The 16,499-nt window shown below is 39.2% G+C and overlaps 1 protein-coding gene across 1 annotated transcript in view; it reads left to right on the top strand.

Annotated features, from left to right (window-relative positions):
- The first annotated feature begins 12,961 nt into the window (after positions 1 to 12,961).
- The window catches only part of dnah5 (dynein, axonemal, heavy chain 5), a 124,636-nt gene continuing 121,098 nt past the window's right edge, over positions 12,962 to 16,499 (top strand). Inside the window, exons 1-2 of the mRNA XM_085473199.1 lie at positions 12,962 to 13,134; positions 16,232 to 16,450. Of these exons, the coding sequence (XP_085329325.1) occupies positions 12,982 to 13,134; positions 16,232 to 16,450 (372 nt within the window). The 5' untranslated portion in view covers positions 12,962 to 12,981. The remainder of the gene's footprint in view (positions 13,135 to 16,231; positions 16,451 to 16,499) is intronic.

Genomic DNA, 16,499 nt, shown 5'->3' with positions numbered 1-16,499 from the left:
TCTGCCTCTTCTCCCTCTTCCCCTTCCCCTTCCTCCCCGCATCCTCACCCCTCTTCCACGGTGCTGACCTTCCATTTTGTGTCACAGAAGTGTAGAAATGGTACACACTAGCTCCTGCGCAGTTTATATATGCTTGCCAATTGGGGATTCACAGGATTCATCCATAATTGACAGTGAACAAGTTGTTTGTCATTGGTTACAACTAAACTTTCACATGCCTCCTCATGAGTGACAGCTGTAATTCACCCGAGATCAATTGTTCAATTTCGGAGACATTTCCAGGAACAATGATACAGAAAGGTATAGGATTTGCTTGACAGATGGCCAATATTTGGCATGTGATAACTAGTTCAACAATTTTGTGTGTGATGACTCAAGCAATGGATGTATGACTATTAGTTTTATTGGGAATGACTATTCAGCATCCATAGGTATGATTACTTTTGACTGACATGACATAAGCAAATGGAAATGTCAGAAAGCAGCAGGGAAATGTATGGAAGCAACTGATTCATGTCCAAAATCATTTGCAGTTTGTTCAGAGAGAGGAGAAATTGCTACTATGATGTGCACAAATGACTGAGTGTTGCGGAGGTTGAACTAATAGTTATGAGAATTTCAATTCTGATCTGAGAAACGCACCAAAGCGACTGAGAAAAACTGTAACACTGACCTATAAATTACTCAAGCATAACAAGGCAGCTAACTCAAGGGATGATCCAATCTTGTGTCCAGCAAAGTTGATCCATCTACTGTTCACAGAAGCCTCATCAGAAATGTTTTCAGTGGAAGGATGGCTGTCAAAGAAACCATGCTTAAGGAAGGCAAACGGAAAGAAAAGGCTCAGGTATGACAAGATACACAATAACCTGTTTCATGGAGTGATCACTCCCAATTGATGATTGGTTTTAACATGTCTGGCATTATAGAGAGATTAAAGTTCTTAAAACACTGGAGATGTGAACAGTGTCAGTTACATTAAAGTTGTAGTGCATAAGACCAAGTATATTTTTATGATCATCCATGCATCACTGCTACAGTATCTTTCAGTTTTGATAATAAAGACTACAAAATAAGAGTCGTAAGCACAGTACAGGAAAGAAACTGCTGACCTTTGTTTTTGATCAAGTGGAAAGAAAACCTTGTCTTTCTGCAGCTGTTCATCCCTCCCTTTTATCCCACAAATTTCCCACATGTGGGACTAATAAAGGTTATCTTATCTTATCTTATCTTATCTTATCTTTGATTGCACTGCATTTACCTTGCAGGTTAACATGCTGTCAGAAATTTCATGCTGCATCATAGATGGCTTTAGAAATCATGACATTTTCATCTGGAAGTAAAAGATGTATGATTAGAATCATCACACCTCTGCTGAAAATGATTAAGAATGGTTCTATTATGAATGATTACTTCACAGCACTTTGACACATCAGTGCATCATTTATTATTTAAATATTCAGACGTGTATACATTTTATACTAGCGAAGACCTGACTAGGGTACTGAGCAAATACACCAAATCATTCTGCGATGGGAACCAGAAGATGCTTTACAGCAGATTATAATCATATATATATATTTCTACTTGTAGTCTTTGATGGTTTAACATGTTAGACATTGCAGAAAAGCTATCAGGACAAGAAACTACAAAAGGAAGACAGCCTGGGGCTCAACATCCCTTGAAGTAATGGAGAGAGCAGTCATTGATTTAATGGGTGGGAAATCCATAAGATCAGTTACAAAAGTGAGGAAAGTTGACAAATCAACACTTTGGAGGGACAGTAAAAAGAGGCAGGCACTCAAATATACAGGCACGCATGCACACACACAAACACACACACACACACACACACACTGGTTCTTAGCAGTAAATCCTGAAAAAGTACAGATGACACTGCAAAGGGGGCATGATATTAAAGTGTTTCTATTTCAACCTCAAAAGTACGTCTCACTAAACAAAAGAGGAATGAAAAGGATTCAGAGCATCAGATTTTACTGGAGCCTGTTTAGTGTCAAACACATGTCTGATCATCTACAAATGAGGATAAAATAAAGAAAGAAACAAAGAAACTAAATTATTTCACAAAAAAACAAAAGCTACCACAGTCAAAATTATTAATTCTCCTGATGCTAATAGAAAATTGTGCATTCTGGATAAAAGCCTGCAGTTTTTTGGTGTCGTTATCTCACACACGTGTCCCGAGCAATGCTGGCCCATTCTTCTTTGGCAAATCTCTAAAGCTTTTCCAGATGTGATGTTCTTCCAACATGGACCTTGGTTTTCAGTTCACCCCACCCATTTTAATGGGATCAAAACCAGGGCTTGGTGTAGACTAGTCAGTAACGTTCACTTTGGTCGCTTTGGAGGTAAGTTCTTCACCAGGATCGAATTATGTTTTAAATCGTTTTCGTGTTGGAAGACAAAGGGAAGACCCAGACTGAGCTTTGTTGATGACTGCTTGAAGTTTTCTTTCCAGCTGTCCTTCTTTCTTCATGGTTTCTTCCACTTTTAATGAGATTTCCAGTTCCTGGTGCACTGAAGCATCCCCACAATTCAATTCAGTTTTATTTATACTGGACCACATCACAACAACAGTCACCTCAGGACACTTAATATGTAAGGTAAATACTCCCACCACTGTGTTTTACAGTGGGGGCGGTGTTCTCTCCCTTCTTTCACCAAACATATGCAGCATCATAAGCCAAAGAGCTCTAGTTTGGTCTCATCTGACCAAAGGACAGAATTCCAGTATGCATACTCTTTCTCCAGTTTGTCCTTAGCACACATCAGTCTGGCTTAAAGATGTCTGCAGAAGTGGAGATTTTCTTGGTCTGCAATCTCACAGTCAATTCCTGTGCAGTGGTTTTCTTCTCTGAGACTAAAATTCCGGATGTGACTAAGTCATTGACTGGTGTCTTTGCAGTTATTCTCATTAGAGACATTTAGACGCCTTAGACATATTTCTCATTAGTTTTCTTCACGGAGTCTTGGAAATCTTTTACTTCTTGCCTCTGCCAGGCTTGTTCTGTACTGTGGGGCCCTCTTTAAATTTCTTGATGATACTTCCCACTCCAGTTCTTGACATTTGGAAATCCTGTGATAACTTTGTACATCCAACTCCTGCTTTGTGAGCATAAGCAATTCTTTTCCTCAAGTCTAAACTGATTTCTTTTGTTTTTGGCATGATGCTTCCTCGAAAGACAGCTCAAACCCACGCTGAAGTATTTATGCTGTGAGTAAATTGGAAGATAACTTTCAGTTTTAACTTGATTTTAAAGGCTTTGAGCATCGCAAAGTTAAAGCATATCATTGCACAGCAGTGGATTGTGCTATGGCTCAGTACTTTCATTTTTCAGGAGCCCATGAAACTGTAGAACAACTTACTCTTAAACTCCAAAAAGCCTGCTGTTGATCTCAGTAAATGAAAGAGGACTGTCTCCCCTCCTCTTCAGAGATTTGCAAATGTGGATAAAAGAGGGGCAACACGCTGGAAGGAAGGAAAAAAAAAACAGTCATCAAAACAGACATTTTCTTAGGAACCTACTGTATGGAAATATTTAGTAATTGTTTGTTTAAACTGATCAGATTTTCTGCTGTTGCATTTTGTAATTATTCCATATTAAATACCGATGTTAAGTGGCACAGTTGGGTAAATAGTGTTGAATGGAGGAAACTATTTAAATCTGGCATCTTAAATCATCTGTATTGTTGTGTTGGTTTGCCATAGTCTGAAGACTACATGGTCAGACTGGGAATGATTTTCGATCATGTCATTAAAAAAATTAAAAGCACATAGGCCAGTGAACGCATAATGCTTATTAGTGAAAGAGGGAGAGTTTTCAACCTCACGTTGCTGTTCACTGGATTGAACAGCAGGTGGTAATGCTACATAAAAAAAATGACCTGAGATCCAAACGCACAGCAGCCCATGCATTGGACAACTGCTTCTCAATCACTGGAATGCATGAATCAGCCTGCTGAATTTATAAGAGGGGCACTTCAGATCAACCTGCTTATCAGCAATAACACAGCATTATACATGAGAAGATTTTCTCTTTCATTTTAAAATCTGCTATTAAATCTTCAATGTTTTGTGCGTAAAAGTGTCCCACACTGCTGACTCAGTAACTGCAGATTTCCAAACAGTTTTATGTTAATACCAGAGGAGGCAGTTCCTATCAGTTTGTAGGTGGCCCTCTACTTTGGCTCATGTAATGCATGTTTATATCTGTGTGGTTACCCCGTGACAGGAAGTCCACTAGATAATTCCATGGCCCCTTTGATCCACTGCTGGCTGTAATGTGAAACACCTGCAACAAAATAGCCAATAAGTGGCCCACATTTTTTTAAAGACCAGCCCTCTCTCCCTTTGCCCCCTTTTACAAATACCTCGTTACCTTGGAAACCAGTAACAACACGAGGGGCCTTCCTGGAAAGTGAGAGCGTCAACTAAATCACTAGAAATGATACACCAAAACATAATGGAGTAAAACGCCTTTGCTTTGGTCCAAATGAAGCTTTTGATATAAAACGCAGTTACTGAGGAGGCCTGTCCGTGAAGGAATGCTGGAGCCATGTCCTTCAGCGCCAGGATCGCTAAAGTGAGCTACAGGAACAGACCCACCCAGTCTTCCGTGGCTGTGGAGTCACTCAAGGAAATGCAGGTTTGATCCCAAATGCTCTCAAAAGTGTCTACAACACTTTTTCTTTTGTATTTATTTATAGTTCTGTGAGCTAAGTCTACTAGTTGCCCTTAATGTTCTGTGTTTCTTAAAGCCACCATTGTTATTTATATGTGTGGGTTTATTTTTTGGTTTGCGTGTTGCACAATTAATTGTATTATAAACAGGTAAATTATACAAAAACAATAGTTTATTTTTTTTAAACTATAAAATATATGTTGTTGATTCTTTAGACTTTTTGTTTTGTAAATTATGTCTTCACTATCTCTGGATTCTTACTCCGGTAAGTAAGACGATTTTGCCTTCATGCAGCTTGTATCCTAGAATCAGGACACCAATTTTTCCTTTCCACTTTTGGTAACCTGTTTTGTTTTGTATTATGCATATGCAGATATGCATTTTATTTATTTTACATCTTGTGTAGTTGCTATATATTGCAAAATATCCGATATTGTCACGAATCAAAGAGATTTTTAAATTTCATTTCAGTACCCAGCAACACTTTAACTTTGCCCTAAAGGGAAATCTGTCAGTGCAAGAGATTATCTAATGGGATTTCATTACCATATTTTCAATATATGATTATTTTTCAATTTTATTCTGTAATTAATTGAAAAGTGAGCGTTGATATAATACTGCAGTAATTGAGCACAGGAAGATGTAGCTAACCCAGCAAGATAATGAGCTGCAAGAGTGTAACACCAGAAATGTCGTTCTCTTGTGAGAGAGGGGAGAAAAAAAGACAATGATGGGATTAATTTGCACTTCATTTTCACCTCAGGAGCTCTCTAAGCCCTTCGGAAAATTGCTCGGAGACTCACTACACTATTAGATTCTCTGGCCTAACAGCAGGCAAAGATAGCTGTGGCACAACCTACTGTAATGTGTGGTTGATTGTATTGTCAGCCCCAGCCCACCAGATGGCGGGGTGTTGCTGTCTTATTGGCTTTGCTGCAGGAGGCTGGATGATGTTGCCCAAAGACAGCTGAACAGTAAACTTGAAATGAGCAGTGAGTATCCAGCTTCTGTCATTCATGTGGAACTCTGTCATTATTACAGTGACTGGTCTTTGTGGGGTCTGTGACACATTACTTTTAAAAATCTCCTTTTGCTTGTAGGTGCTAAGAAAGTCAGATTAGGCCAGGATGGAAGTTATAATAGTTCATTTTATTAGTTAGTTTTATAAACTTTTAAACTTTAATCTACACAACCCCTTTCCATGTTAATTGGTTCTCTGCCTTTAGTCAAAGCCTTTCACACATTTTAGAAATGTTAAATAGCTATGCTTCTTTGCCTCCCAATAGCAGTGCAGCACTAAATATGGCACTTTAAACCAAGTACATGTTTAATTAGTATGCAATAGACATGAGCAATAAGACTAAAGCCCCCTGCACTCTGTCTGTGTGTCAGACCCACTGCCTTCATGCAAAATACTCCAGTTTCTTGCTTATTTTTCTACGATACTGACCGTAATGAAATAGAATTGGCTGAGGCATTCCTGCATTGTGCGAAAACACAGGCCAGATGAAGCAATGTCAGTTCATTAGAGTCAGTTTTCGGCATTGGACCCAGCGAACCAAATGCAAGAAGACACCATGGTCCACGAAAGGAGAATAAAGTATATTAGGCATGACATTTACGAGCCACATCTTTCTTAAACATATTTGCTTAAGCTGTCTGTGCTTCTGTCAGTGTGAGCAGTCGCTGTGAAAAACTGTGAACTCTTGTCTGTCTGTGTCTTCAGATCTCACCACCTCCTCATTTATAATTTACAGTCACTCTCATGTTTCATAGCCACTCACAACCAGGCAGTTCCACACAGAAAATCAGCCATGGAATAGTGAAAAATTGATGACCGACCGACTCTGTAATGCAAAGCTTTGCAACCATTTCTTCACTATCTGACTCACATTCAAATCCTCATGGAGAGGGATGTGCCTGTCATCGGCAAGATGCGACTGTAAAAAGCAACGATACTGAATATTAATTGGTGGCGACGGTGGGGTTGTGTATGCACTTGTGCACATGCATATGTGCTCTCTAGGTAAATAATTAGGATTACCCCAGGGGTAGTGCATGCTTAATCTCATTAGGTTCTAATCTATTGTTTTTCCTGATTATTCAGTGAATTGTAAAATGTCACAAAAGCTATTTAAGTTTGCAGTGACATGGAAAGAAGCAGCACAATCTCACATTTCAGAAGCAAGAACAAGAAAATGTTTTAAAAAGAAATCTCTCTAGCATGGGGATTCCTGCTCACCTCATAACTGTCTGATCAGTGCCGCTCCAAGCAGACTTAGACAATGGAGTTCAAGGGATCTGCTAACATAACAACTGATTGAATAGCAGATTTTTTTAAGCATCACACTGCCACATATCAGGCACAATGAGTCAACCAATAAATCTGTTAGGCAACTTAATGATAATCATGTTACGCTTACTGCTTCACACAGCGGACATGGTATTGAGTTCAATCCTATACTGTTAAAGTGCTGATCCAGGTGATGACCTTGCATCGGCTTCCTTTCCTATAAGCATCAAGTTTTACTCTTGCTTAAACTGAATTTCCATGTTAATTTAATTTCTAGTGTTTTGTAGCACTTGCTTTCAAAGCAAGGTGCCATTGCCTGTTAAATTACACTACTGGCTATATCGAATGACTCGCCACATTTTTTCCTTTAAGAGGAGCGTAACACATTCTCTAATAGAGCCATTTGTACTACAATGATGCAACATTTATTTTTTACTCACTTTTGTTTCTGTATTTTTTTTAAAAGGTTGTAGCTGATACTATCTCCCTCTAATGATGTATTATGCAACCTTTTCATTCCACCCCCCACCCACCACCCTCCATCTTTCATCCTATTGTTGTAACAGACTTGTAAGGTGAGAGTTGGACCTTGATAATTACCCTGCTGACAGGAGGTCATCCAACACCGCATTATCTAGTTAGCAGTACCCTTTTAGGAGAAACAGTCTGATAATTTCAGGGCAGCAACCTTTCTCACATGACAAACAGGAAGGCTGATTGCTCACATAGTGTAGCGCAGCCACTTGTTCGCTGTCTTGTCTTCTTTGTTGGAAGCTTTAACTCTCTGATGTCATGAAAAAAGCAGACAAGTAAGAGGGTGGAATGACTTGAAAAGAAGTGTCAGCGTGAAAGGCCGACAGCAACTATGCTGCATTTCAAGCCAGACTATCAAAACAAGGTAAGGTGACCCAAGAGTTCTGAAGTTACAGATGACTTGAGCTTCTTGACTATCAACTTTGGCCAAATGCAATTCATCATTAATGTGTCGGCATTTAGTAAACAGCTGATGTGTTTGGAGCGTGTATGTGGTGGAAAGCTTAAGTGACACAAAACCATGCAGTTGTGAAAGCAATTTTAAAGGCATTTTAGTGGGTTTCTGTTCAGGAAGGCCTGGTTTTATATGGCAGAAAGCCTAAAATAAGTTTGGCAAATGTGTCATAAAATGATAAAACAAGTGTAGAAGTAATTCTGTGTCAGAAAAAACACAACACAAACTGCTGGACACAAGATTACATTTATTTAAAATGTCATGATGTTGCAATGATAAATCCCAATTTTAACACCCGTGTTAGCATCCAAAGAAGCCGTTAACACGACACTGCAGATATACAGACAAAAAAAAAATGCGTTCACTAAGTGGAAATGATCAAAATCATAATGCCACATCACATATTTTTATTTATTTATTTTTAACTTTTAACATGATTGGGTGTTAGGTAGCTGATTATACAAATAAAACATATAAAATTTGGACAAACAAAGCTGATCTGTTTTTGAAATTAGTACAAAAATTGCATCCAAGCAAGCAGAAAGGTTTGCTGCGGCAAACTGGACGGAAACTGAAGACTTTTTGTGACTGTTGCTGTAAAAAAAAAAAAAACTTACCTTTTAAAATCCACTGAATTAGTTGTCCCTGTAATCTATACTGCTACTTTTTGTCAAAATTTCATCTGGAGCTCAGAATCTTTAATTACCGCTTCATCTATGCGATTTGGTGAGAATGTCCATGAGCTTAACACAGAATTCACTGCCAAGCACTTATTTGCACTGTTACATTATAGTGAATGCTGACAGCTTTGTTCTGGTGTGCTGCTAATCCTGTGAGCCAGCGATTACCTCAGTGTTTGACACTTGTGCATCTGTGTTTGCATTCCTTTATGGTAGTTCATTAGCGTACACTACACATGTGCAGACAGAGCTGTGAGTTTTTCCTTTCTGAGCATCACTCCGTCTATGGGGATTTCAGCCTAAAAGCGAGGGTATGAAGCCCCATCTCATAAAGCTCTCAAATTGCCTGTGCTTTTAAGTCGAGTGCCTCTTAACATTTTTGACATATTGCTTGAACTAGAATGTCAGAATAAAGCAGGCGTTTTACTGTTCTTAAGGGATCATGTCTACCCTGACATCACCTAGCTGTGGAAAGTCATACACTTCTGATGGCAGTGGCCATTATACATGTACACAACGAAAGTATAGCCCAAACTCTGCTAGCTGAGCACTCACCACTGACAACTTGATAGTGCTAAGCCTTCGAGGGTGAGAGTATATGTCTCCCCTGTGTACATACTGATGAGAACGTGATAGCAGGTTTTAGAGAAGGTATACACGGGTTGGCTTGAAGAGACGAGGAGTTGTCATGTCGCAGGTGTATAGAAAACAGCTCTGGAGACAAATTGTTTCCAAAGTCATTCAGGTAAGAGAATAGTTTTTATTGTAGGGTTTTCGCTCTCACATAATTTTCACGAGCCATTGGCTCTAACGTTTTAGACTTTGAAATGAGCAAAACTAATGGCAAAGCTTTATCTACAGGGACTGAGTTGACTTTGACAGCGTGTGTCTGCTGTTTTCTATTCCCTGGCTGATTCGGATTAAAATTGATGAAATTTATCAGATGCCAAACTGTCCCCGTGCACATTTGTGTTTTCTCTTTAATTCCAAAAGCCACAGTTTGTTTATTATAGGGATTCTCTGTCTCGCCATAGCTTATCTCAGGATGGGGCTTTGTTTGCTTCTGAAAGCTATTAGCATTGTATCTGTTATTATTTGGGTCTTTCAGCGCTGGCTTCTGTGTCTGTGTCATGGGAATAACTAAATGTGGATTTGTGTTTTTGTGTTTTGCCGGCTTTTGTTGACTAGTGTATTTTTTGTGTTTGCGTATTGCATTCACTGGTGACTTAGTCTGCTTGTTTGAATAACCTGCGCCACACTGCAATGTGCCTGTATTGTTTGTGTCTACCCTGAAGACTGAGACTTGGCTGTTCATCCAATTTGAAATAAGGGCAGAGAGAAGGTGTGTGAAATGGCTGGTCGCCTGGCAACGGTTGGCTTGGTATCCTTTTTTTTTTTACAGTCAGTCCATGATGTTAGTGTGTGTTTATGTGTGTGTGTGTGTGTGTGTGTGTGTGTGTGTCCAGAGAGTTTCTGTAATGCTTTAAACAGATGGGTGTTACATTTATTTTTTCTAGCAAGAAAAGATCATATTGAAAATATAATTAATATTTTTGAATCAAGACTGAGTGCGCTTGATTAACACTGATCGATAGCTCGTTCTTTTGTTTGTGATATATTCTTTACGACAGGATAGCCATACACTGCATTAATAATAAGTGTCCATACTGTCTTAAGCCACCCAGTTTGCTTCCAAGGAGCAAGACATTCTTGCATTTTTCAAGGATTTTCAAGGATCTAGAGTTTAGTAGTTCTCCAGGCTTTCTGAAGGTCTTTAAAGGTTTTTCTTTGGATTGAGGTTTTTTTCATTTACATTCAGTGCAGTCTTTGTACCCGTCCATTTTCAAAGAAATGCTAATTGTGTTTGAATGTAAAGCCACTTAACACTGACCTATGAATAATCAAAACATCCAAAAAGATACCTAACTCAAGGGATTTGCCACTGTTGTGTCTTCACATAACTTCACATTCACTTTGGCTATTTTGTGCCCTTAGAAAATATAAGTAAAATGAACAAGTGGAGGACAAAAAACGAGTGGTAGTCTTAAAAAAAACTTTGATATGTTAATAAAATTCACGTAATTGTGCTGGTCACTGCAGATATTGACTATAAAACCCATTATAATTGCCCAAACTCAGTTTTTTGCCTTGTATACTATAATTCAAAAAGTGCTCATGGGTTAACCATCTGAACTGTGCAGAGTTTTGTTGTGCTTTCTAAAAACACTGTTATCTTTTGAAGTGACCTTTTAAGCAAGGAAATGCAAGCAATGTGCCAGTGAAAGATTTGGAAGAAAATCCTAATTGTTAACATTTCTACCAGGATTTCTGTGAAGTGAATAATTATGCAGATTTTGCAGCTGCTGTAGTTAGACAGCATTTTAGTTCTTTTAGTCTTTTTTTTCTTTTTACACTACAGTCTTGGGCTTCATATGTCCAACTCCCCTTAGCCCTAACAGACAACATAGCTTGACCACTATGATTTTTGGTATATATAGAGTTGTCCTTTGTTTATGTCCAAGCATTTATGTCCTCCGTTACACACAAATTCTTTCCTCAATCTATTTCTTTTCTCTAAAACTTTTTTTCACCTCATCCCATTTTTTCTTCTCTTTCCTTTACTCCTCTATCATATAATTTATATTCTTCCCTTTCACCTTTTTGGTATTCAATCATTTTAATCCCTTCTTTAGCTCTACCGTTGAGAGCCACATTCCTCATCCCTGTTTTCAATGCTGTTGCTTGATATCAATTCAGTCTTTTGGATTTGATTTTTTTCCACATTGTTTTAATTTAAGTCTCAGTTCTCAACCTCTAAAGTCTCATCGGGGTTGCCAATTGGTTTCTTTACACCATTGAGCACTGCAGACATTTACAGTATTCTTGAAACTGTTATTTGAGAATAAGACAGCATATAGTTAAAAATCACTGTTTACTACAAGGCAACCACATGAATGTGCACACAAGGAAAAGAGAGGCGAGACAAAGAAAATACATCACTTATTATGCGATACTCAGTGTTAAAGTTTAATCCAACTGTTTCACATTGTCTAAACAGACTGCTGTATAAAAGCAGAAGCTCTCAAGAGTAATTTTGGTATAGCTGTTCACAATAGGATGCTAGAAGTGGGCTTTTCAATGTAAAAATATTTCAAGCCAGGAACAAATATTCCTATTATCTCCTGTTTGGTTAAAAAACAGTTTCTATACAGATGAAAGGCAAATGAGTGATTTTAGATACACCCTACTGCAACGGCTTCATACAGCACCAGGTTTCATGTAATCTGTTTGTTGGCTGACCTTGTTCCTGTGTTACTAAGCAGCACGACCTGGAAACCCATTGTGGCTGATTTTGCTCCCCAGACCTAAACACAAGCCACTGCACGCAAGCAGCAGAGTCTAAAGTAAAAGAGTGGCAGTGAATCTTTTATATATGAAGCTCAAGTGTTTAGTAACATCAGATTAGGATGCTGCAGAACAGCATTATTCACAGTTAACTGAAATGTATCCAACTTTCTTTAAAAATTGTTGTGTTCTTTGGGTCCTGTAAACAATGCCTAAGCTTCAGTCAGTTGAAAGATGGTCATGTGATGACTGAACTGTCCATTCAAAATCTTTGAAAAATTACACAGGTTACATTTTTTTATTGAATTGAACTTGGTATTTAGTAATTGAAAATTTTGGAACTTTTTTAAGCAAAAGTTGAAAGAGGAGCGTGAAGCCAAGCGGGCTCAGCTGGATGGAAGACATGACTATATCCTCAGTATTGTGGCTTCATGCTTGGGGCTGGAGAAAGCAGATGTGGAAGATGCCATATTGGAGGGGAATCAGGTACTTTGCACATAAATGTTCAAACAGATTATATTGTTTTATTGGACAACTTTACAGGCCTTAAAAGACAGAAACAAGCAAGCAAAAAAATGTGGTGCATCTACAATGGGACTGAACAGTGCTGAGGTTTTGTTTTCATCTTTGTCAGATTGACCGCATGGAGCAATTTTTCATGGCTGACGGTCTTCCACACCTAATGTTCTACTATCAGGACACTGAACCAACTGTAGCAGGTACCATGAAACTCTAGAGTCTTTTAAAAAAGTGTTTGTAAGTTATATTGTGTAACTTTGCAGTACAGAAGCTCTACGTCTATCTCATATGAAACTGTCTCTGTCACTAATAGAGATCATAAAAGTAATCCATTCTCAAGTAAATGCCACAATATTAAAATCAGAATAGGAAGTCAAAGTTGGTTACCATGACACCTTTTGTTGTTTCCAATCCTTTATGCGAGCAGCACCAGCACCAGCAGCTACAGCCTCTATGCCCGCCCAGCCTGTTGCCCAGCAGCCTGGTCACAGCAAGAAGTCCAAAGTGTTTGTAACAGATGGGAGGGATGTGGCACTGACCGGAGTGTGTGTCTTCTTCACCAGAGCCAATACTTCAAAGGCAGTCACCTCTGAGAACATACACAGAGTGAGTCAGTTTGTATTGTTTTGGGATTTCTAAGTTATTCATTTCTTTGCGAAAGAGGAGGGATTTAAAGGATTTAAAGTCAATTAAAACCATGCAAGTGGAGAAACACAAATTTAACCATGACTGTGTTGTAGTTGTGAGCACTACGGGAAGTCAACTTTTATCAATTTGTGAAACGTACAGTGGGGCAAAAAAGTATTTAGTCAGCCACCGATTGTGCAAGTTCCCCCACTTAAAATGATGACAGAGGTCAGTAATTTGCACCAGAGGTACACTTCAACTGTGAGAGACAGAATGTGAAAAAAAAATCCATGAATCCACATGGTAGGATTTGTAAAGAATTTATTCGTAAATTAGGGTGGAAAATAAGTATTTGGTCACCTCAAACAAGGAAAATCTCTGGCTCTCACAGACCTGTAACGTCTTCTGTAAGAAGCTTTTCTGTCCCCCACTCGTTACCTGTATGAATGGCACCTGTTTGAACTCATCATCTGTATAAAAGACACCTGTCCACAGCCTCAAACAGTCAGACTTCAAACTCCGCCATGGCCAAGACCAAAGAGCTTTCGAAGGACACCAGGAAAAGTATTGTAGACCTGCACCAGACTGGGAAGAGTGAATCTACAATAGGCAAGCAGCTTGGTGTGAACAAATCAACTGTGGGAGCAATCATCAGAAAATGGAAGACATACAAGACCACTGATAATCTCCCTCGATCTGGGGCTCCACGCAAGATCTCATCCCGTGGGGTCAAAATGATCATGAGAACGGTGAGCAAAGATCCCAGAACCACACGGGGGGACCTGGTGAATGACCTGCAGAGAGCTGGGACCAAAGTAACAAAGGTCACCATCAGTAACACACTACAACGGCAGGGAATCAAATCCCGCAGTGCCAGACGTGTTCCGCTGCTGAAGCCAGTGCATGTCCAGGCCCGTCTGAAGTTTGCCAGAGAGCACATGGATGATACAGCAGAGGATTGGGAGAATGTCATGTGGTCAGATGAAACCAAAGTAGAACTTTTTGGTATAAACTCAACTCGTCGTGTTTGGAGGAAGAAGAATACTGAGTTGCATCCCAAGAACACCATACCTACTGTGAAGCATGGGGGTGGAAACATCATGCTATGGGGCTGTTTTTCTGCCAAGGGGACAGGACGACTGATCCGTGTTAAGGACAGAATGAATGGGGCCATGTATCGTGAGATTTTGAGTCAAAACCTCCTTCCATCAGTGAGAACTTTGAAGATGAAACGAGGCTGGGTCTTCCAACATGACAATGATCCAAAACACACCGCCCGGGCAACAAAGGAGTGGCTCCGTAAGAAGCATTTGAAAGTCCTGGAGTGGCCTAGCCAGTCTCCAGACCTCAACCCCATAGAAAATCTGTGGCGGGAGTTGAAAGTCCGTGTTGCTCGGCGACAGCCCCAAAACATCACTGCTCTCGAGAAGATCTGCATGGAGGAATGGGCCAAAATACCAGCTACTGTGTGTGCAAACCTGGTAAAGACCTATAGTAAACGTTTGACCTCTGTTATTGCCAACAAAGGTTATGTTACAAAGTATTGAGTTGTATTTTTGTTATTGACCAAATACTTATTTTCCACCCTGATTTACGAATAAATTCTTTACAAATCCTACCATGTGGATTCATGGATTTTTTTTTTCACATTCTGTCTCTCACAGTTGAAGTGTACCTCTGGTGCAAATTACTGACCTCTGTCATCATTTTAGGTGGGGGAACTTGCACAATCGGTGGCTGACTAAATACTTTTTTGCCCCACTGTAATTAATAATAGGCACTGAGTGTCACGAGACAAATGTTCCGATTTTTTTTTATTTTACTTGTTCTTATCATGCATGATATCCAATTAACTAAAAAAAGCTTCTTACACCCAGAGGTAGTGAGGCACTGGGGGAGCTCAGTAATGGCGCTGTGATAGCACAGCTGGTTCTGGCTATTGATTCCTACTGAACACCTGCTATCTGCAGCAAAGTTAATCACCACCACTGATAACAGGTCCTGTTTGCTACAAAACACCCTCGGCTGGAGACAGAGGAAAACAGGATTCTGTGTGTATGTGTGTGTCTGTGTATTCATGTAATGAGAATGAGAGAAAGCACTTGTGTGCACTTCTCTTGCTAAATTTCCTAATTAGTCGCTTCAAAAAAATTCAAGGGCACATCAGGTGTTCGGGTGTTACTTGACATTTGGGTGGATGAAGTTAGAGGAGTTATTATTAAAAGGGAGGTGTCCAGCTCATGGCTGAGAGAAGCTGTTCACCAAAGATTCACAATTATGTGTTGCTGGCAAATTGTTCATGAGGACTGGTGAGTTGCTAGTTAATTAAAATCAAGTCAGTTAACTAGCAGCCACGGGGTTAGTGGATACATTGTATTCTCTAGATGACTGTGCCACACCTTTGAAGGGTTAAAGTAGTATAGTACAGTAATAAATGATTAATGATTATTATTAACAATGTTTAATAATCATATTTTTTAATTCATTTGAAAACCAGTCCGTCAGCATGACCCAAACGGTTATGTTAAAGTTATAGCCGATTTATAAATATTATTGGAATTTATATCATGAAGTTTACAACACTTGGTTCAAAAAATTATAAGTAGGCCTTTGGGACCCATGGATGGTTCCGTGATTAAACCCTTAGAAAACCACAATAACATCTGACAATCATTTAAAAGGGAGTCGTATATTTTTAATTTAGTCACATATGTGCTGGTTCTCTCTTATCAGATGTGATACAGTACAACCACACAAACTAATGAAATCTAATCTAACAAATGTAATATTATAACTATGATTGGAAAACATTATGTCCTTTTTGCTAGCAGTATAGTAACTTTTTTAATGCTTTTTCAAAGTATTACAGCAGATTTTTAATAGCTTCCCAGACTCACTTGAAGGACACATGCATAGTTGGTCCATTATAGTGTCTACACTACAGTAACCCAGGGAGACTTCTGCCAAAAGCCAAAAGGTTTTCTTTGCCAGCTAGTAAGCTAGGACGGTCTCTTTTGAGGCATGTTTAATATATGAATGCTAAGATTTTTATTATCTTTTTTTTACTATTTTCTAGGATGTGAATTTCAATATGTTGGATACAACGGAAGGTGGTCTTTTAAAAAGTGTGGAGCAGCTGCTTTCTGAGATCTTCATTCCCACACTGAGGAAGATGAACCACGGCTGGGGAGACGGGACAAGTCCTCAGACCCTGGTCGTCAAACAGGACTTCATATCTTCATTGGAAAGCTTTGTGTCTGTGTTGGTTGGAGCACAGGAGAGCCTTCAGGAAAAGGTAGGGGACAGACAATGTCACTAATAAAAGCACCATATTACCAAAAACT

This window comes from Copadichromis virginalis, linkage group LG11 (genome assembly GCF_057382275.1).
Source record: "Copadichromis virginalis isolate Kocher_CV1m ecotype Utaka linkage group LG11, C_Virginalis_male_GT1.1, whole genome shotgun sequence".
Classification (NCBI taxonomy): domain Eukaryota; kingdom Metazoa; phylum Chordata; class Actinopteri; order Cichliformes; family Cichlidae; genus Copadichromis; species Copadichromis virginalis.
Note: the sequence above shows the minus strand (reverse complement) of the source record. Positions and strands in the feature narration are given on the sequence as shown.